At 43.3% G+C, this 22,919-nt stretch overlaps 1 protein-coding gene across 1 annotated transcript in view; it reads left to right on the top strand.

Moving 5' to 3' along the window:
- The window catches only part of agpat2 (1-acylglycerol-3-phosphate O-acyltransferase 2 (lysophosphatidic acid acyltransferase, beta)), a 72,453-nt gene that overhangs the window by 39,931 nt on the left and 9,603 nt on the right, over window positions 1-22,919 (top strand). The window contains exons 3-4 of the mRNA XM_060841689.1: window positions 7,425-7,600; window positions 19,837-19,932. Of these exons, the coding sequence (XP_060697672.1) occupies window positions 7,425-7,600; window positions 19,837-19,932 (272 nt within the window). The remainder of the gene's footprint in view (window positions 1-7,424; window positions 7,601-19,836; window positions 19,933-22,919) is intronic.

Here is a 22,919-nt window from a genome sequence, read left to right on the forward strand (position 1 = left end):
TAAATGAGTTATGGTCACTACCTCCAGTATGTTCCTCTACTGAAAGATATTCCTCCATCTGCCTGGATTCATTTTCAAATATTAGGTCCAAAATCCCCCTCCCTTGATGGGCTTTTTATACATGCTGGCTAAAAATATTTCCCAAATGCAATTTAAGAATTTTGTTTCCTTCCTTGCACACTGAAACTATCCCATTTGATATTGAGTACTTAAAATCCCTGAATACTACTGCTAATTTTTCGTTCTTCTGAGATTTGATTTTGTTGTTGGAGAAATTGGAATGGGCAGTGTTTAAAGGTAAATCCACATCTGAAAAAGATCTAGAGAAGGGTCACTGGACCAGAAATGTTAACTCTGCTTTCTGACCACTGATGCTTCCAGTCCTGCTGAGTTTTTCCAGCAGTTTCTTTTTGTTTCTGACATTTTGGGAGGCTTTTAAAACCCAGTTGACCAGAGTTCAGGGCCAATGTGTTCCTGAGAAGATGAAAGAGAAGGATGGCAAAATTAAGGAACCTTGGATGAAGAGAAATACTGAGTTTAGTTAAGGGAAAGCATATGCAAGGTTTAGGAAGCAGAAATCAAACAAGGTCCTTGAGGATTGTAGGGGAAGTCGAAAATAACTTAAAGAAATTAGGATGGCTAGAAAGTGACATGAAATTTTCTTGATAAGTAGGATTAAGGTGAATCACAAGGGATGAACTTAGATTTCTCCAGTTTCCTCATTTCCCCTCCCCCCACCTTGTCTCAGTCAAATCCCTCGAACTCAGCACTGCCTTCCTAACCTGCAATCTTCTTCCTGACCTCTCCGCCCCCACCCCCACTCCAGCCTATCACCCTCACCTTGACCTCCTTCCACCTAGCGCATTTCCAATGCCCCTTCCCCAAGTCCCTCCTCCCTGCCTTTTATCTTAGCCTGCTGGACAGACTTTCCTCATTCCTGAAGAAGAGCTCATGCCTGAAACGTCGATTCTCCTCCTTGGATGCTGCCTGACTTTCTGCGCTTTTCCAGCAACACATTTTCAGCTCTGATCTCCAGCATTTGCCGTCCTCCCTTTCTCCTCAGTGGGGCAGGAACATGCTGAGAAAATGGGTTGGCCAGGGTGGCCAGGCTTGTGGATCTTCGGAAGGAGGTAGAACCGGGCAGTGCACGGTTCCCAGACTGAGGTTGGAAGCTATGGGTGGGAGATCTCCTGACCTGATGAGGTTCTGTATGGACTGGGAGATGATGGTTTGGTGATGGGGGATAGGGTCATGGTCAAGGGGGCAGTAGGAAAAGGTTGGCGTTTGGCGTTTGGCTTCAGCGGTGCAGAGGTCACTGTGCCCCCTTTATCTGCTGGCTTAATGGTGAGGTTGAGATTGAAGCAGAGAGATTGCAGGGCTGTGCGTTGAGCGGTTGGAGTCGGGCAGGGGGGTAGACAAGTTGAGGCGGTTAATATCCCGGCGGCAGTTGGAAATGAAGAGATCGAGGGCGGGTAATAGGCCAGCAAGGGGTGTCCAGATGGATGCAGTGTGTTGGAGTTGGGCGAAAGGGTCCTCGGAAGGTGGACGGGAATCCTGATTGTGGAAGTAAGCTCGGAGGCGGCTGAAGAAATCTTGTCTGGGATCGTCATATTCTCTTTAGTCACAGGTGAGGTCCCAAAAAAAACGGAAGATCAGGCAAAGTTATTCTTTTGTTGAAGAAGGGAAATGGAGATAATCTGGGAAATTACAGATTGGTGAGCCTGACATTAGTGGTAAGAAATTTATTGGAGAAGATCCTTAGGGATAGGATTAACTTGCACTTGGAGAATAGACTTTAGTAGTGGATGTCTTTAGTGGTGCAGGGGATGTCTTGTCTCACTAACGTGACTGAGCTTTTTGCCGTGATAATGATTTAGAGTGAAGCAGTGGATTTTAAGTACAAGAGCTTTTAGTAAGGCATTTGACAAGGTCCTTCAAAGTAGGCTGGCACAGAAGATCAAATTGTGTGGAATCCATGGCGAGTTGGCAAGTTGGATCAAAAATTGGCTCAGTTAGAGAAAATTTTCAAGGAGAAAGTGAGGTCTGCAGATGCTGGAGATCAGAGCTGAAAATGTGTTGCTGGAAAAGCGCAGCAGGTCAGGCAGCATCCAAGGAACAGGAAATTCGACGTTTCGGGCATAAGCCCTTCTTCAGGAATGAGGAAAGTGTGTCCAGCAGGATAAGATAAAAGGTAGGCAGGAGGGACTTGGGGGAGGGGCGATGGATATGTGGTAGGTGGAAGGAGGTCAAGGTGAGGGTGATAGGCCGGAGTGGGGGTGGGGGCGGAGAGGTCAGGAAGAAGATTGTAGATTAGGAAGGCGGTGCTGAGTTTGAGGGATTCCACTGAGACAAGGTGGAGGGAGGGGAAATGAGGAAACTGGAGAAATCTGAGTTCATCCCTTGTGGTTGGAGGGTTCCCAGGCGGAAGATGAGGCGCTCTTCCTCCAACCATGTTGTTATGGTCTGGCGATGGAGGAGTCCAAGGACCTGCATGGAGTGGGAGGGGGAGTTAGTGTTGAGCCGTGGGGTGGTTGGGTTGGTTGGTGCGGGTGTCCCAGAGGTGTCCACACCCCCCACCAACCCAACCTCCACTCCCGGCATCTTCCCCTGTAACCGTAAGAAATGCAAAACTTGCGCCCACACCAACTCCCTTACTTCTCTCCAAGGCCCCAAGAGATCCTTCCATATCCGCCACAAATTCACCTGCACCTCCACACACATCATCTATTGCATCCGCTGCACCCAATGTGGCCTCCTCTATATTGGGGAGACAGGCTGCCTCCTTGTGGAACGTTTCAGAGAACACCTGTGGGATACCCGCACCAACCAACCCAAGCACCCCGTGGCTCAACACTTCAACTCCACCTCCCACTCCACCAAGGACATGCAGGTACTTGGACTCCTCCATCGCCAGACCATAACAACACGAAGAACGCCTCATCTTCCGCCCGGGAACCCTCCAACCACAAGGGATGAACTCAGATTTCTCCAGTTTCCTCATTTCCCCTCCACCCACCTTGTCTCAGTGGAATCCCTCGAACTCAGCACCGCCTTCCTAACCTGCAATCTTCTTCCTGACCTCTCCGCCCCCACCCCATTCCGGCCTATCACCCCCACCTTGACCTCCTTCCACCTATCGCATCTCCATCGCCCCTCCCCCAAGTCCCTCCTCCGTACCTTTTATCTTAGCCTACTGGACACACTTTCCTCATTCCTGAAGAAGGGCTTATGCCCGAAACGTCAGATTTTCTGTTCCTTGGATGCTGCCTGACCTGCGCTTTTCCAGCAACAAATTTTCAGCTCAGCTCAGAGAAAACAGTAGTTGTGGAGAGAGGTTTTTCTAACTGGAGATCTGTGACCAGTAATGTTCTGCCAAGATCAGTGCCAGGGCCTCTGTTTGTGGTAGATGTAAATGATTTGGATGAAAATGTCAGTGGTCAGATTAGTAAGTTTGCAGCTGACATGAAAACTTGAATGAAAAGAGAAAATGCTGGAAAATCTCAGCAGGTCTGGCAGCATCTGTAAGGAGAGAAAAGAGCAGACGTTTCGAGTCTAACTGACCCTTTGTCAAAGCAGCTTTGACAAAGGGTCAGTTAGACTCGAAACGTCTGTTCTTTTCTCTCCTTACAGATGCTGCCAGACCTGCTGAGATTTTCCAGCATTTTCTCTTTTGGTTTCAGATTCCAGCATCTGCGGTAATTTGCTTTTATGAAAACTTGAATTGTGGGTGGTGAGGAAGTTGTCACAGGATATAGGTTGGTTGGAAAGTTGCACAGGAAATGATAGATGAAGTTTAAGTTGAACAAGTGTGAGATAATGCATTTGGGAGAATGTTTGTTTTTCTTTATCCATTCGTAGGATGAGGGTGTCACTGGCTGGGCTAGCATTTTTTCCCAACCCTAATTGGCCAAAGAAGCAATTAACAGTCAATCACATTACTGTAGGTCTGGAATCACATGTAGGTCAGGATGGCAGGATATTAATAATCCAGATGGGTTTTTCTGACAATCGACAATTGATTCATGGTTGTTCATTAGACTCTTATGTCGGAATTTTAAAAATTTAATTCAAATTCCATCATCTGCCATGGTGGGATGTGAACCTGTGTCCCCAGAACATTACCTGGGTCACTAGATTAATAATCCACCAATAATACCACTGGGCCATACCTCCCAGGCAGTGCAAGAGGAAAATGTACATGGAGGACCCTTAGGAATATTGATAGATGCAGAGTGATCTTGGAATGCAAGTCCATGCCTCCCTGAAAGTGGCACGACAAGTCGTTAAGGTGGTAAAGAAGACATATGATATGCTTGCCTTCATCAGTTGGGGCATTAAGTATAAAAGTTTGCAAGTCATTTTGCAACTGTATAAGACTTTAGTCAGACCATATTTGGTAGTGTGCGCTGTTCTGGTAACCACAGTTTATGAAGCTTTGAAGAGGGAGCAGAAGAGATTTACCAGGATGATGTCTGGATTGGAGTGTAGTAGCTATAAGGTTGGGCAAACTTGGATTGTTTTTGTGAGCATCAGAGGCTGAGGTGACCTGATAGTATATAAGATTGAGAGGCATGTATAGGATGGGGAGTCTGAGTCTCTTTTTTTTCCCCAGGGTGGGAATGTTAAATACTAAGGGGGTTAGATTTAAGGTGAGGGGGAAATGTTTAAATTTGTGTGAGGAAAGACTTTTGTTTACATATAGGGAGGTAGGTGTCTGGAACGTGCTGCCAGGGGCGGTGGTAGAAGCAGATATGAAAGCAATGTTTAAGAGGCATTTAGACACATGAACAGGCAGAGAATATAGAGATATGGATCTTGTGCAGACAGTTGGGTTTAGTTTAGAGTAACATCATAGCCGATAAAGATATGGTGGATCTCGGGGCCTTTTTTCCTGTGCTGCACTTTCATGTTATAGGTTTTAGTTGATCTGTATTTTTCCCTAACTGAGACTCGAGCCCAATAGCATGTTTGCTCTTGCTGTGTCATGGCCTCTAAACATACATCCATGCTACTATCCCTCTTCACTGCTATAGTTGATTCCTTGATCAATATTGCAACAATTCCACTACCCCTCCATCAACCCCCTCTATCTTTGTCTGAATACCCTATAAACAGAAGTGTGGAGCTGCCAGTCTTTCCCATATTTCAGCTAAGTCTTGGGTATGGCTGTAGTTGTACTCCCACATGTTTCTTTGTGCCCCCAGCTCATCTGTCTGTCTTCTCTGGTTTCTTGCATTAATATCCCTCTCTACTTTCTTGACTAGGACAGAGTGAGGACTGCAGATGCTGAGGAGTCAGTCAAAGTGTGGCGTTGGAAAAGCACAGCAGGTCAAGCAGCATTTGAGGAGCAGGAGAATCGACTTTCAGGCATATGCTCTTCATCAGCCTCAGCAGTACATCTCTGCTGTTGTAATTTAGCCCTCTTGAAATGAGTGCTGACATTGTATTTACCTTCCTAAGTGCCAATCAAACCTGCATGTTAACGTTAAGAGAATTCCAAACTAGGACTTCCAAGTCCCTTTGTTATTCAGATTTCCGAAGGCTTTCTGCTGTTGGAAAAAAATTTGTGCGTGCCTCTATTCTTTCTATCACAGTGCATAACTTCAAGTTCCTACACTATTCCATCTGTCACTTCTTTGTTCACTCTGCTAGTCTGTCAAAGTCCTTCTGCAGCCTCCCCACTCCTCAACAGTACCTGTCTGTCCACCTGTCTGTCAACTCAAACTTAGTTGCCCTCAGTTCATTTGTCCAGATTGATAATCTATAACTCTCCTCCACCAGTCTAATTTAAATCCACTCCAACATTAGCAAACTTTCCTGTGAGGATGTTTGTCCTGTTGCTGTTCTGATATAACCTGAACTCTTCAAGGAATGGTCCCACTGTTTTGGGAATCTGATGTCCTCTCTTCAGGGTGTAATGGTGATCGTTCAGAGAGGCGGATGGAGCAGATAGGTGGGAAGGAAGATGGACAGGTCATGACGGCCAAGTTGGAAGGTTGGAACTGGGGTAAGGTGGGGGAAGGGGAAATGAGGAAACTGGTGAAATCCACCTTGATGATGTATGGTTGGAGTGTCCTAAGGCAGAAGATGAGACATTCTTCCTCCAGGCATCGGGTGATGAGGGTGTGGCGATGGTGGAGGCCCAGGAACTGCACGTTCTTGATGGAGTAAGGGGGGGATTGAAGTGTTCGATCATGGGGCGTTGGTGTGGGTGTCCTGGTAATGTTCTCTGAAGCGCTCTGCAAGTAGGCATCTTGTCTCCCCAATGTAGAGGAGACCACATTGGGAGCAACAGATAAAGTAAATGATGTGTGGAAGTGCAGGTAAAACAGAATCGCAGCTGTCTGATTGAGGCTTAACTGCCCTCTGAACAGTTAAGAATAGGCAATAAATGCTGGTCTAGTCAGTGATGCCCACACCTTGTGAATAAGCAAAGAGAAAAAAACCTGTCTAATACCCCATGATGACACACTCCTCCAAGCAGGACACAGTGATCAGTGAAAAAGCACTTTCCCCGAATATATTTAAAAATCAAACAGCACCAGGTTATAGTTGAACAGATTTATTTGGAAGTACAAGCTTTCGAAGTGCTGCTGCTTTGTCAGATTGCTAGTTCCAAAAGCTTGTACTTCCAAGTAAACTGTTGGACTATAACCTGGTGTGGTGTGATTTTAAACTTATGTCCACCCCTGTCCAACACCAGCACCTTTCCATCATGGCTGAATATACTTAAAGGAAAGAGGGGTCATAGCTGAGGTATTAGCATTAGTCTGTCCCACAGATGATGCCACCCAGACCTTGGTAAAAAGGATGCAGTCCAGATACTGCAAGTTTTACCATTGAAAAGGAGACCTGGATAGGTTGATAAAGCACCAGGAGCTGCTAAGGTAGACCCAAAAATAGTAAGGAAAATAAGAGTGGGCATTGTGGAGACATTGATACAATTTTCAGTTTTCCTTACACACAGATGGCGCCAGAGGACTGTAGATTTGCAAATGTTACAACCTTGTTCAAATAAAAGGCTATAAATACAAGCCCTGTAACGACATGTTGTCAGGTCAACCTCAATGAATCAGAATTTTTGAGAATCGGGATCAAGTGGTTATGGGAATTATTATATAAAAAAGGAGAGTTGTGATTTTCCTACAAACGCTAAGAACCACCTAAATATTTTATTACAAGTGGCTGTGGTCATGGCTTCACTGAAATTTGCAATAATGCAGAGAAAGCAGGGAATGGGGTGAGAATACAGAGTAGCAGCTGGTGATAACGTGCGTTGATAACGTGCATGGCCTACTGTGTTGCAACTTCTATAATGCTTATTTAGATCTTGCTGTTCAATAAAATGTTATCTTTGCATCAGTTGATTGTCATTGTCATTCTCTTGAGGCAAGGAAATCATTGTGCTAAGTTTTGTTTCTCAGGCATGATGGAGATCCTTCCTGATCGTTGTGTTGCGATTGCAAAGAAGGAGCTGATGTATGCTGGCACTGTGGGGTTGGTATGCTGGCTTGCAGGCATCATCTTCATCAACCGACAGAAAAAAACAGATGCTAAAAGTGTGATGACTGAGGCTGCTCAGACCATGCTGAAAGAAAATGTAAGTAAATAAAACAGCTTGTTATTAAAGAGCTTCAATCTTGCATTCATTTTTTTCTGATTTGAGAACCAGCACAAGCATATTAAACAGTTAACAATATTTTACGAACAGTCTGAAGATATAATCTAACATTTTGGACTTCAAGCAGGCTGTCAACACAATGATCACAGTAGAATAAATAAATAGCTCAATTACAATAAGAATTAAATAACTTAAAGAAAAAAACAGCCATTAAAATACAAAAAAATGGCTTGTCTGCAATTTGTTTCACTGCCATTAATATAATAGCTGTCTAGCGCAGTTTCCACAATCTTATAAGGAATTGTTCTATTGCCCATTTTCACATACTTCCTCTTTTCCTATGCTGCCAAATTAATTACAAAGGAAAATTCATATTTTTGGGGGGAGTTTTAAAGTTAGTATTTACAAGCACTTTGACTGGCATGAGATTTCCTCCTATCTTCTTCTCTTTTGAAAACTGGTCAGTGTTTTGGTAGTGATAGGAGTTTGTTTACATTGGGAAAGTTTGATTGCTCAAAGTAAAAGTGCATTGCATTCAGTTTTCAGAGTATTGTGAATTTGTTTTGAGCTTGGAAAACAGCTTTTTTGTTTGAGTTAGTTCTGCAGAGTTCATTGTTTTGCACATCCAACTTCAGAGTTGCTTCTGAGAAAGGAGAGGATCATTTAGAATTGTTAAAAATAGGTTACCTCAGTTCAGTTTGTGTTCCAGAACAGAAGTGTTTAACTGTAGCCCAGAGAAGCTGTGGGCATTTACATTATGTGACAAAGCAAGGAAGAAGCTGCCCAATTCTCTCAACCCTGGAGTCAAAGTTTAGTCATACCTATCATGCCTATGTATGATAGAGAAGGGCAATCTTTCTGGCAATTCATTACTGAAATGGATGCTGTTTTGATTAATTAGATTATATTCTTACTGTGTTTAAAAATTGTGTGTAATGTGTAAATAATCTGATTATTCTATTTCTTCATTTCTTTGGCATAATTTGCTATTTTCTTCTAGTTAAACTTGAGACAAATGATGGGAAAATCTAATAATGGGTAAAACAACTGAAAAACAGTGGAGAATGTTAGTCTTTTTTAAATAAAAGCATTTAACATGATACAAACCTTGTTTATAAATCTGAGGGAAAAGCTCTACTTCACAGAAAAAAAAGTCATAAACAGCCAAAGAAACAAGAGATGGCACAAAAGTAAAAGAGGAAGCTTATAAAAGTGCAAAAAACAGCACAGTTCCTGCTGAATGGGAAAGATACAAAGACCGGTGGCTCAGTGGTTAGCACTGCTGCCTCACAGCACCAGGGGCCTAGGTTCAATTCCAACCCCTGTCTGTGTGGGTTTCCTCCAGTGCTCTGGTTTCCTCCCACAATCCAAAAATGTGCGGGTTAGGTGAATTGGCCATGCTAAATTGCCCGTAGTGTTCAGGGGTATGTGGGTTAGGAACATTAGTCATGTGGTAGGGCAATGGGTCTGGGTGGGTTACTCTGAGGAGGGTTACTGTGTATTTGTTGGGCCGAAGGGCACTGTAGGGATTCTAATTCAAATTCATAAACCAACAAAGGCTGGAAAGCAACTTATGGAAGCTTTTAAAAGTAATTATGGACAAAAAAAAAACTTGCAATGAACATTAAAATCAATAAGAACTGTTATGGTAAAAGGAAAGCGTGTGGTCAGGAGCAGTGCTGACCCACTACAGATTGAAAGTGGGGATATTGTCAGTGAATATGGGAAAATGGCAGATATGTTGGATAATCATTTTGCCTCTAGTTACAATTGAAAAAGAGATGGTTTGCTGGAAGGTTCGAGGAAATTAGTAGATCAGGGCAGGGGCTGTATAAAATTAACATGAACATTAAATTCTAAGAATGGCAAATGTTACGACATGGTGATGAACTCTTCTGCTAATTAAACCAAACACCCAGAAAAGCTCACTTTGCCTTTATAGTCTGTTAAAATATGAGTGACAGGGAACCTGGACTGTAGCTTTAGGGTACAGGACCTTGAGTGTAGGGAGGTTATGAATAATGCAGCGATCTCGAAGGAGGGTGCCTGTAAACAGAAGGGTGGATTGAAGTGTGTATACTTCAATGCCAGAAGTATAAGAAATAAGGTAGGTGAACTTGCAGCGTGGGTTGGTACCTGGGACTTCGATGTTGTGGCCATTACAGAGACGTGGGTAGAACAGGGACAAGAATGGCTGTTGCAGGTTCCAGGGTTTAAATGTTTTAGTAGGATCAGACGTGGGGGTAAAAAAGGGGGAGGTGTGGCATTACTTGTCAAAGATAGTATTACAGCAGTGGAATGGACGATGGAAGAGGACTTGCCATCTGAGGTAGTTTGGGCTGAGGTTAGAAATAGGAAAGGTGAGGTCACCCTGTTAGGTGTTTTCTACAGGCCTCCTAATAGTCCGAGAGAAGTAGAGGATAATATTGCCAGCATGATTCAGGAAAAGAGTGAAGGTAGCAGGGTGCTTGTTATGGGGGACTTTAACTTCCCAGATATTGACTGGGGAGAGCTATAGCTTGAGTTCATTAGATGGGTCGGTGTTTGTCCAATGTGTGCAGGAGGGTTTCCTGACACAATATGTAGACAGGCCAACAAGAGGTGAGGCTATACTGGATTTGGTTCTAGGTAATGAACCAGGCCAGGTGTTAGACTTGGAGGTAGGTGAGCACTTCGGGGACAGTGACCACAACTCGGTGACTCTTACTTTAGTGATGGAGAGGGATAAGTGTGCGCCGCAGGGCAAGAGTTATAGCTGGGGGCAGGGAAATTATGATGCAGTGAGGCATGACTTAGGATGTGTGGATTGGAAAAACAGGCTTCAAGAGAAGAACACTAATGAGATGTGGGGATTGTTCAAGGAGCAGCTACTACGTGTCCTCGATAAGTATGTACCAGTCAGGCATGGTGTAAAGGGCCTTGTGAGGCAGCTGTGGTTTAGTAAGGAATTGGAATCCCTTGTGAAAGGGAAGAAGGCGGCATATGTAAAGATGAGGCGTGAAGGTTCAGTTGGGGCGATAGAGAGTTATAAGGTAGCCAGGAAGGATCTAAAGAGAGAGCTAAGAGAAGCGAGAAGGGGACATGAAAAGTCTTTAGCTGGTAGGATTAGGGAAAACCCAAAGGCTTTCTATAGGTATGTCAGGAATAAAAGGATGACTAGGGTAGGTATCGGTCCAGTCAAGGATAGTAGTGGGAAGTTGTGTGTGGAGGCGGAGGAGATTGGAGAGACACTAAATCAATACTTTTCATCAGTATTCACTCAGGAACAGGACACTGTTGCTGATGTGAATATGGAGTCACAAATGATTAGAATGGATGGCCTGGAAATATGCAGGGAAGAGGTTCTGGGAATATTGGAGAGGATGAAAATAGATAAGTCTCCTGGGCCTGATGGCATTTACCCTAGGATCCTATGGGAAGCTAGGGAGGAGATAGCAGAGCCATTGGCCTGGATTTTTATGTCGTCATTGTCAACGGGAATAGTACCAGAGGACTGGAGGATAGCAAATGTGGCCCCCTTGTTCAAGAAAGGGAGTAGGGATAGCCCTAGTCTGACTTCAGTGGTGGGCAAAGTCTTAGAGAGAATGGTAAGGGATAAGATTTATGAACATCTGGATAGGAATAACGTGATCAAGGATAGCCAGCATGGTTTTGTGAAGGGCAGGTCGTGCCTCACAAACCTTATTGAGTTCTTTGAGAAGGTGACTAAGGAAGTGGACGAGGGTAAAGCAGTAGATGTTGTGTATATGGATTTTAGTAAGGCGTTCGATAAGGTTCCCCATGGTAGGCTAATGCTAAAACTACGGAGGTATGGCATTGAGGATACATTAGAGGTTTGGATTAGGAATTGGCTGGCTGGAAGGAGACAGAGGGTAGTAGTTGATGGACTATGTTCATCTTGGAGTGCAGTTACTAGCGGTGTACCACACGGATCTGTTTTGGGACCATTGCTTTTTGTTATCTTTATAAATGATCTAGAGGAAGGGCTTGAAAGCTGGGTAAGCAAGTTTGCGGATGACACAAAAGTCGGTGGAGTTGTGGATAGTGAGGAAGGAAGTGGTAGGTTACAGCGGGATATAGATAAGTTGCAGAGCTGGGCAGAAATGTGGCAAATGGAATTCAATGTAGCTAAGTGTGAAGTCATTCACTTTGGTAGGAGTAACAAGAAGATGGATTACTGGGCTAATGGTAGGCTACTTGGTAGTGTGGATGAGCAGAGGGATCTTGGTGTCCATGTACACAGATCTCTGAAAGTTGCCACCCAGGTAAATAGTGCTGTGAGGAAGGCATATGGTGTACTGGGCTTTATTGGTAGAGGAATTGAGTTCCGGAGTCCTGAGGTCATGTTGCAACTGTATAAGACTCTGGTGCGGCCTCATCTGGAGTATTGTGTGCAGTTTTGGTCGCCATACTATAGGAAGGATGTGGAGGCATTGGAACGAGTGCAGAGGAGGTTTACCAGGATGTTGCCTGGAATGGTAGGAAAATCTTATGAGGAAAGGCTGAGGCACTTGGGGCTGTTCTCATTGGAGAAGAGAAGGTTTAGGGGAGATTTGATAGAGGTGTATAAGATGATTAGGGGTTTAGATAGGGTCGACACTGAGAACCTTTTACCGCTAATGGAGTCAGGTGTTACTAGGGGACACAGCTTTAAATTAAGGGGTGGTAGGTATAGGACAGATGTTAGGGGTACATTCTTTACACAGCGGGTTGTGAGTTCATGGAATGCCCTGCCAGTAGCAGTGGTGAACTCTCCTTCTTTATGGTCATTTAAGCGGGCATTGGATAGGCATTTGGAAGTTATTGGGCTAGTGTAGGTTAGGTAGGATTCGGTCGGCGCAACATCGAGGGCCGAAGGGCCTGTACTGCGCTGTATCTTTCTATGTTCTATGTTCTAACTCCCAAATTCCACATTTAAAGGAAAAAAACATCAATTTATTCTTTAACTCTAAAAGTGAACATTAAACAATAACTATTTACAACACTAAACCTCCTTTCTCTTAAATTTAAAAATCTCTGAAAAATAGGTAATAGTCCAACAGGTTTAATTGGAAGCAGTAGCTTTTGGAGTGCTACTCCTTCATCAGGTGACAATCAAAGATGAAAACCACCAGATGGAGCAGCACTCCAAAAGCTAGTGCTTCCAATTAAACCTGGTGTTGTGATTTTTAACTTTGTACACCCCAGTCCAACACTGGCATTTCCAAATCGTTTCTCTTAAATGTTTGTTTTCTGCCTCCAACTCTATAGCAATATACTGTTCCCATAAAAACCCGTACTAAAATTACATCAACTTAATTTCAAAACCACCCAGCGGCTGCCATTGTCTGTGTCTGTCTTCCTCTGGCTGAAGATTTCCCTGGGTAGTATTCGGTCTTTTGCTGCAAAGATGTTTCATATGAAAAAGGTACCTTCGATAGAGTTTTGCTGGCAGTTACTCTGTCGATGGCAGTTGGTCTCTCTGTCTAACTTCCAAAATGTCTGCTGCTTTATACTCCAAACATCAGATCGTCTTATTGGTTTAAGTTTGGAAAAAACAAACTCAAACTCAGTTGGGTTTTAGTATTCTGGGGCCTAATTTAAACTGGTTAGATTTGAATTGTTGTCAAAACAACTTGGCTATCTAGTTCACAGCCAAATGTTACATATTTTCAATTTTCCAGTAAACTGTGAGACTGCTAGCTAATCATATGACAGATGCGAGTAATCCCTTGATGCAAAATCGCATTCACTCTCTTAAAGGTACAGTACGTGCCTTCAGTTTCATAACACAAAAGATTACAAACCAGTTAGCCTAAAATCTGTGGTTGGGAAATCGTTGGAATCTGTAATCAAGGATGGGGTAATTGAATATCTGGCAAATTTTTAGTTCATTGTGGAGAGCCAGCATGGGTTTATGATAGCTTACAGACGACTAACCTCATTGAATTATTTGAACTGATGACGAAGGTTGTTGTAGTGATTGGAACAAGGGCCAAGTGGATCTCAGAGTGTGAGATCCCTAATTGGTCCAGGTTAACAACCCCAGTCGGAGAGCCCTGGCTGACAGAGATAAACAGGAGTCTCAGTCTCTTCATTCTTGGGACTGGCTCTGAGCAACCTAGTCGGAATCCATGTACTATGCACGCGTAAGTAGAAGGTGACTTGATTATGGCGTATGTGCCCTCTTGTGGACTGTCTATACATGTTGTTTATATGGAGTCACAGAAGGCATTTGATAAAGAACCACCATTAACTAAGGGAGAAGTCCATGAATGTGGGCCAATTGTTGACAAGGCTGGAAAAATTGGTTCAGTGGTAGGTGACAAAATAGGGATAATGGGCAGGTACTTGAATTAGCAAGATGTGACCAGTGGTGTCTCATAAGGATCTATGTTAGGACTTCAAGTATTCACATTATTCATTAATGATTTGGATAATGGCATAGAAAGACATAGCCAAGTTTGGCACACAATTATGCAATAGTGTAGATCGTGTAAATGATAGCATAAAATTACAAAGGGATATTGAGAGATGAGATGAATGAGCCAAACTGTGGCAGATGAAACTCCATGTAAGCAAGTGTGAGGTTATCTATTTTGGATTGGAAAAATGATAGATTGTGGTACTTTCTAGATTGTATAAAGTTAAGTACAGTGCATATTCAAAGAAACTTGGAGCTCAGCTGCATAGACCTTTAAAATGTCATGAGCGGGTGCAGAAAATAATAAAGCTAATGGAATGCATGCTTTATAACCGAAGGACTGGAGTACAAGAATGAAGAAATTGTGCAATCGTAATATAAAACACCGGTTAGACCCCACTTTGGCCTGAGAGCAGTTTTCGGCACCACATCTTAAAAAGCATATGTTGACCTTTTTGAATGGAGTGCATTGTAGCTTTGCACATAACCTCTGGAGTCCAGGTATTGTAAGTTATGAAGAGAAATTTTAAAAGGTTAGGCCTATTTTATCTCTAATTTAAAAGGTTAAGTAATGATCTGATCAAAGTCTTCACATTATTAACAGGAGAAGACAGGGTAGACAAAGATAAGCTATGTCTACTGATTGAGGATTGTAGAAGTAGTATGAAGATCAGGACCAGACTGTTCAGGAGAGATGTTTGGAATGACTTCTTGGGTGCAGAGGTTTGAAACTGTCTTCCATAATGGCAGTTGATGCTTAATTTTAAATTGGAGATAGATACATTTTTGTTAAGCAGAGGGTTTTGGCTATATGAGTCAAAGGCAGGTGTATGGCCACAGATCAACCATGATCTTACTGAATGGTGGAATAGGCTCGAGGAACTGAATGGCCAGTTCTAATTCTAATGTTAAACTTGAATCTGCAGTATTACCTGCTTGTTTGTAAAAGACCATCTTATTAACACTGATAAGCATCAATTATTATCTGTCCAAAGTCTGAATTATCCAATAGTGACATCAACTGGGGACTCTAGGTGGGGATGTTTTTGGATTCACAAGCTTTGAGAGATTTGTCTGCCTTTGTAATTTAAAGGGTGTATGATGGTTCTCGGCATAAAGGAATCAGTGTTTTGAAGTTTATTGCAGTGTAGTTTGGAGAGGGTTTTCAACATTGCTAAGAATTTTCTCCAAGAGGAAGATTATTTAAGATTCTATCACTAGTTAAACTGAGGTTGGCAAGTAAGTTAAAGGTGGAAGTGAAAAGAGGATGTCAAAGGTGAGGTGCTTCAAGTGATCATCCAGTATTGAGTCAGGAGTTGGGATGTCACAACTGTTTGGAAACCTAAAAACAAAATGAATTTCATGGAAGAGAAATAAAGGTGAATTATTAGGGAAAGAAAAGCAGATAAAAATTAAAAGTAAATGGAATTAAAAATACCCGAACTCCAGAGTGGTGAGGAAATTACAGGACGAGTTGGCAATGGGCCATATTAGAGCAAAGGAAAACGAAGCCTACAAAATAAAGGAATAGGCAATCGGACAATGGAAGAGGAACTAGTTTGGAGAACAGGCAGAACGGTGCCAGAGTGAAGGAGAAATGACAGAACCAACAATATTTTGAAATTAAAATGCTTCATTGCAATAAGACAAGCTATATAAAACTAAATGGCTGGAAGTTAATGGAAGACTTCAGTAATAGGAATTGTTTAAGGAATCTTTAGAAAAGACGACATTGGGGAAGGAAATGGATAATAAGACCTCCCCTTTTGAACAAAGGTAAATTAATAAGGATACTAGGACATTTTACAGCAAGTCAGTCACTGATTCTGACCGCTACTTCTATTCCAGAGTGATTAATGAAGACAAAGATGTTAATTAAAGGTATTCACGAAGGCTGCAAACCAACCTTGTGATTAGAGTTGGAGAAAAGTGACTTGGTAAATGGAGTAGTGAAGCAAGTGCCAATAGAAGGAATTTATTGTATTCTGGGATATGAATGTTGTGGTTCTGGTCGCCGAGCTGGGAATTTGTGTTGCTGACGTTTCGTCCCCTGTCTAGGTGACATCCTCAGTGCTTGGGGGCCTCCTGTGAAACGCTTCTGTGATCTTTCCTCCGGCATTTGTAGTGGTTTGAATCTGCCGCTTCCGGTTGTCAGTTTCAGCTGGTCCGTTGCAATGGTCGGTATATTGGGTCCAGGTCGATGTACTTATTGATTGAGTCTGTGGATGAGTGCCATGCCTCTTGGAATTCCCTGGCTGTCCTCTGTTTGGCTTGTCCTATAACAGTCGTGTTGTCCCAGTCGAATTCATGTTGCTTGTCATCTGTGTATGTGGCTACTAAGGATAGCTGGTCATGTCGTTTCGTGGCTAGTTGGTGTTCATGGATGCGGATTGTTAGCTGTCTTCCTGTTTGTCCTATGTAGTGTTTTGTGCAGTCCTTGCATGGGATTTTGTACACAACGTTGGTTTTGCTCATGCTGGGTATCGGGTCCTTCGTCCTGGTGAGTTGTTGACTGAGAGTGGCTGTTGGTTTGTGTGCTGTTGAGTCCTAGTGGTCGCAGTAGTCTGGCTGTCAGTTCAGAAATGTTCCTGATGTATGGTAGTGTGGCTAGTCCTTTGGGTTGCGGCATGTCCTCATTCTGTTGACTTTCCCTTAGGCATCTGTTGATGAAATTGCGCGAGTATCCGTTTTTGGCGAATACATTGTATAGGTGTTCTTCTTCCTCTTTTTGCAGTTCTGGTGTACTGCAGTGTGTTGTGGCCCTTTTGAATAGTGTCTTGATGCAACTTCTTTTGTGTGTGTTGGGATGGTTGCTTTCATAGTTCAGGACTTGGTCTGTATGTGTGGCTTTCCTGTATACCTTTGTATACCAGACAGCAAGCCTGAGAGAGGCATGTTGGCCAGGGAACAGGGTGGCATGTTAAAGTGGCAGGCAACTGAAGCTCAGGGTCGTCTTTCTGTGTTTCCCCAAGCAGTAGACTAGATTGTGAGAAGTATAGATAAAGTGCTGCTTCAGTTGGAAGTTATATTTGGCCCCTTGGCTACTGAGGAGGGAGGAGGCAAATGTTACACCTTCTGTGGTTGCAGGGGAAGTTGCTGAGGGCCAACACCCCCCTCAGTATCCAAGGGCCCAAACTTACCTTCCAGCTGAAACAGCACTTTACCTGGACTTCTTACTAGGCACCTAAGGGAGATATCTGGGTTAGTGGTGCTGGAAGAGCACAGCAATTCAGGCAGCATCCGAGGAGCAGTAAAATCGATGTTTCGGGCAAAAGCCCTTCTCAGGAATAAAGGCAGAGAGCCTGAAGCGTGGAGAGATAAGCTAGAGGAGGATGGGAGTGGGGAGAAAGTAGCATAGAGTACAACAGGAGAGTGGGTGAGGGGATGAAGGTGATAGGTCGGGGGCGGAGGGAGGGTGGAGTGGATAGGTGGAAAAGAAGGTAGGCAGGTCGGACAAGTCATGGGGACATCGCTGAGCTCGAAGTTTGGAACTAGGGTGAGGTGGGGGAAGGGGAAATGAGGAAACTGTTGAAGTCCACATTGATGCCCTGGGGTTGAAGTGTTCCGAGGCGGAAGATGAGGCGTTCTTCCTCCAGGCGTGCGGTGGTGAAGGAAGCCCAGGACCTCCATGTCTTCAGCAGAGTGCGAGGGGGAGTTGAAATGTTGGGCCACAGGGCGTTGTGGTTGATTGGTGCGGGTGTCCCGGAGATATTCCCTAAAGCGCTCTGCTAGGAGGCGCCCAGTCTCCCCAGTGTAGAGGAGACCGCATCGGGAGCAACGGATACAATAAACAATATTAGTGGATGTGCAGGTAAAACTTTGGATGTGGAAGGCTCCTTTAGGGCCTTGGATAGAGGTGAGGGAGGAGGTGTGGGTGCAGGTTTTACAGTTCCTGCAGTGGCAGGGGAAGGTGCCAGGATGGGAGGGTGGGTTGTAAGGGCGCGTGGAGCTGACCAGGTAGTCACGAAGGGAGCAGTCTTTGTGGATGGTGGGGAGGGAAATATATCCCTGGTGGTGGGGTCTTTTTAGAGGTGGCAGAAATGTCGGTGGATGATTTGGTTTATGTGAAGGCGGAAATGTCGCATGAACCAACCTTCTTCTCAGGATGGCAACCAGTGACTAATTCTGCAAGGCTCAGTGTTGGGACCACAACTTTTCACTTATACATTAACAATCAGGATGAAGGAACTTAAGGCTTTCTGGTTAAGTTTGGAGATGATACAAAGATAGGTTGAGGTAACATTGAGACGTTGGGAAGGCTGCAGGATTTGGACAGGTTAGGAGAGTGGGCAAAGATGTAGCAGATGGAATACAACGTGAGAAAGTCATGCACTTTGAAAGGGCATGGAGTATTTTCTAAATGGGGAGAAAATCCTCAAGTCTGAAGTGCAAAGAGACTTGAGAGTTCTAATCCTGGATTCTCTCAAGGTAAGCTTGCAGGTTGAGTCAGTAGTTAGGAAGGCAAATGCAGTGATGGCATTTATTTTGAGAGGAATATAAAAGCAGGGATGTACTTCTGAGACTCTAAGGCTGTGGTCAGACCACATTTGGAGAATTGTGCTCAGTTTTGGACCTCCATATCTCAGGACGATTGTACTTGCTGTGGAGCGTGTTCAGAGGAGGTTCATGAGAATGATCCCAGGAATGAAAAGCTTAACATAAGAGGAACGTTTGAAGACTCTGGATATGTACTCTATGGAGTTTAGAAGGATGAGGGGGTAATTAACTGAAACGTACAGAATCCTGAAAGACCTGGACAGAGTAGAATTGGGAAAGATGTTCCCATTCAGAATGTTCCCTTCCTTTAGAGCAAAGAGAAGACCTTTTAGAGCAGAGATAAGGAGAAACTTCTTCAGCCAGAGAGCAGGGAATCTATGGAATTCATTACCACAGGAGGCCGTGGAGGCCAGGTCACTGAGTATGTTTAAGACTAAGGTTCTTGAGTATCAAGGGTTACGGGGAGATAGTGGGAGAATAGAGTTGAGAAACATATCAGCCATGATTGAATGGTGGAGCAGACTGGATGGGCTGAATGGTCTAATTTCTGCTCCTATGTCGTATGGTCTATTGTTTACTCTCTTTCCCCCCCACCCCATCGTCTGCATATAAACGAACATTTTCCTAGCTACCATCAGTTCTGAGGAAGGGTCACCGGACCTGAAATGTTAACTTTATCTTCCTTTCACAGATGTTGCTAGACTTGCTGAGCTTTTCCAGTAATGTCTGTTTTTGTAACTCTCATTATCTCTCTGCTTCATAAAATTTAGTACTAGCATCACAAATGATGGAATTTACCTTTCCTTGTGGGGTTTATAAAGCTACATTTAAATCTCAAATGCCTTTTTGATTTCTGCTCCAGGGGAAGTTGTCCCAATGTCTTGACTGTCCTCCAAATAGCAAATTTTTGAGGGTACCTTTTCCTCTCATTTATAATGTGCTTTGGGACATTGTGCTGTCATTGGGAACTGTTTTTCTTTGTGCTTCAAAAGAAAAGTACAGTCCTGGTACAGACTTTCGTATATTAGTTTTGTGCTGTAACTGAAGAAAATTTCTAGATAAGTACAAAAGAAAAGTATTGTCAGTGTTGAAAATACATGGATTGTGCTGTCTGTGAGGAAAAGTTAATATTTTAGTTCAATCATCTTTTTCCAGAAATTGTAATAGAGGAAACAATATATGCAGCATTCTGGTTGGGGAATTTAATGGAATTTTTAACCTTGTTTGTAGGTACTATTGGCTAATAAACCTATTTCAAGGTTATACTTTTGATGTTTAGCTTGACAATACTCTGATGTCACCTGTTTCCCTACAGATCAGATTGTGGGTGTTTCCAGAAGGAACCAGAAATCATGATGGTAATATGTTGCCATTTAAACGAGGAGCTTTCCACTTAGCCATACAGGCACAGGTAAAATCAGATAACATGTGCAAATGTTATATTGACTCAAATAGAAGCAGTGCCTACAGATGATGGTACAGTGTTGGGCAAGTCTGTGGAGTGTGCAAGAATCTCTCCTTGTCTGTATGCTGGAACCTTATAGAACCCAGCTACAATAGAGTATTCTCTGGGTTTAATCTGTGCTTCTCTCAGCAAACAAATAGTGCTGTTCATGTGCCTTTTCTCCATAACCTTTGATTACGAATCTTTCTATCTCAGCCTTGAATCTACATAATAACCCAGCATCAACATCCCTTTGTAATAAAGACTTCCAAAATTCACTACCCTATGAGAGAAGTCGCCCTCCTCATCTCTGTCTTAAGTGTGCAATTCCTTATTCTGAGATTCTGGTCCTAGGCTGTACCACAAGGGGAAGGCGAGCTCTCCGCAGCATCCCTTAGGAGTCGTTGTTTCTTAAGGTCATGTCTTACAGTCCAATGAGTACAGGCTCAACCTCTTATCATACCTCTATATCTGGGACGGGCCAATAAACCTTCTCTGGACTGTCTGTAATGCCAAAACAATTTATAGTATTTCAGCTGTGGTCTAACCAGTGTAGGTAGGAAGGAGACTAGAAGAACATAGCAAGCCAGGCAGCATCAGGGGTTGCAGAAGTCGATGTTTCAGGTGTAACCCCTCAGGACTGGATGTGAGTGTGGGGGGGGAGCTGCAGATAAAGGAGGTGGTGGGGACAGGGTGGTGAAACAGGTCATCTTCACCACTTGCCTTCCCAGGGGTTTTTGTCATCCCCGAACTTTATGATAGTACATTCGCTTTCTGCATCCAAGTTTTGTGGTCCTAATACTGATCCCTGTGACAATCCACTAGCAGGTTGCCATTCTGAGAATCCCCCCTTTTCCCAGCTCTGTCTTCTTGCTAATATACTACACCAGCACCACAGGGTAATATTAAATAACTGACATATATACCTTACGTGCCTTTTAGAAATTCAAATATATTGAATCTTCTGATTCCCTTTACCTATACTGCTTGTTAACTCCTCAGCAAGCTCATAATTTGTCAGGCATGATTTCCCCTTCACAAAACTATGCTGACTCTGTTTGGTTATATTATATATTTCTAAATGCTCTTCTATTATACTCTTTATGTAGACTGCAACGTTTTCTTTAATGTTAAGCTTACTAGCCTATGTTTACCTATATATTTCTTGACTCCCTCCATCTTTGAGTTAAGGGTTTTACATTGGCAGCTCTTTCAGTCGTAGAGTCGTAGAGATGTACAGCATGGGAACAGACCCTTCAGTCCAACCCATCCATGCTGACCAGAAACCCAACCCAATCTAGTCCCACCTGCCAGCACCCGGCCCATATCCCTCCAAACCCTTCCTATTCATATGCCCATCCAAATGCCTCTTAAATGTTGCAATTGTACCAGCCTCCACCACATCCTCTGGCAGCTCATTCCATACACGTACCACCCTCTCCGTGAAAACGTTGCCCCTTAGGTCTCTTTTATATCTTTCCCCTCTCACCCTAAACCTATGCCTTCTAGTTCTGGACTCCCCAACCCCAGGGAAAAAACTTTGCCTGTTCACCCTATCCATGCCCCTCATAATTTTGTAAACCTCTATAAGGTCACTCCTCCGCCTCTATCGCTCCAGAGAAAACAGCCCCAGCCTGTTCAGCCTCTCCCTATAGCTCAAATCCTCCAACCCGGGCAACATCCTTGTAAATCTTTTCTGAACCTTTGGGACTTCTCCAGAATCTCAGAATTCTGGAAGATTACTGTCAGTGCAGCACTGTCTGTGTAGCTACTTGTTTGAAAATTTGAAGATGCAGCCCATCAGGTACAAGAGACCAACTGGTTTTTAGCCCAATTAATTTCTCTGGTACTCTTTCTTGAGTGATAATTGTTTATTTCCCCTCTCGTGTCTTCTACTGTGAAACAGCACAGTGTTATTTCAGCTGCTCTGCTGTGTCCTGATTCCTTTTGGTTTCCCCAGCCTCTATCTTAGGTGCCTATGTTCAGTTAGGCCCCTCACTCCCCTCCATTATATTTGAAAAAGCTCTTGCTGCCCATCTTGATATGACTTGCAAGTTTGCCCTCAAGTTTATTTTCCCTCTTTTTGTAGTTATCTTGTTTTTTAAAAATTGCCCAATACTCTGGCTTATCCAAACCGTTGCCACACTGTGATTTCTCTTTCGGTTTGAAGTTATCCTTAACTTGCTTGGTTAAGCATGGTTGCTTATATATCTTTGTGAGTCATGAACTTTTAAAAATGTCAACTGCTGATCCTCAACTGTCTTTTGAGTTAAACTCCTTCCCCAGTCCATTCCAGGTTACTCTATCCTCACTCCTTTTTAGTTGCCCTTATTTAAGTTTAGGACAGTTGTTTCTGACTCAGGTTTCTCACTCACAAACTGAAAATCTGCCTATGGTCACTGTTTTCTAGGGATACCATTTAAACAATCTTGTTGCTGCCTCTGTCAATTTAATTTTGCCAATCTATATGAAGATTTAACTCTTTTTAGTGCCACCAGTTATCCCCTGATTTATTCTCTGTTCTACAAAATGGTAACTATTAGAGGCCCTATTGATCACTCCAACCAGTGTTATCTTCCCTTTGTTATTTCTTATCTCCACTCATGGATACTGCATCTTTCAATCCTGGATCATTTCTTGTTATCACATTGATTCCATCTAAAGCTATCACTCCATCCTATTCCCCCACCTGACTTTTTGAAAATCAACCTTTGCTTTAAAAATCTTCAAATACCATCTTCACCACTCTTGAGAAGATTGTTCCAAATACTCAATCTCATCTTTATCTTAAATGGGAGATCACTTACTTTTAAACTTGCCCCGTAATTATAATGTCTCTCACTAGGGAAGCATCCAATCAACATTAGTCCTTCTTATAGTCCAACAGGTTTAATTGGAAGCACACTAGCTTTCGGAGCGAGGCTCCTTCATCAGGTGATAGTGCTTCCAATTAA

Source organism: Hemiscyllium ocellatum, chromosome 21 (assembly GCF_020745735.1).
Source record: "Hemiscyllium ocellatum isolate sHemOce1 chromosome 21, sHemOce1.pat.X.cur, whole genome shotgun sequence".
Classification (NCBI taxonomy): Eukaryota; Metazoa; Chordata; class Chondrichthyes; order Orectolobiformes; family Hemiscylliidae; genus Hemiscyllium; species Hemiscyllium ocellatum.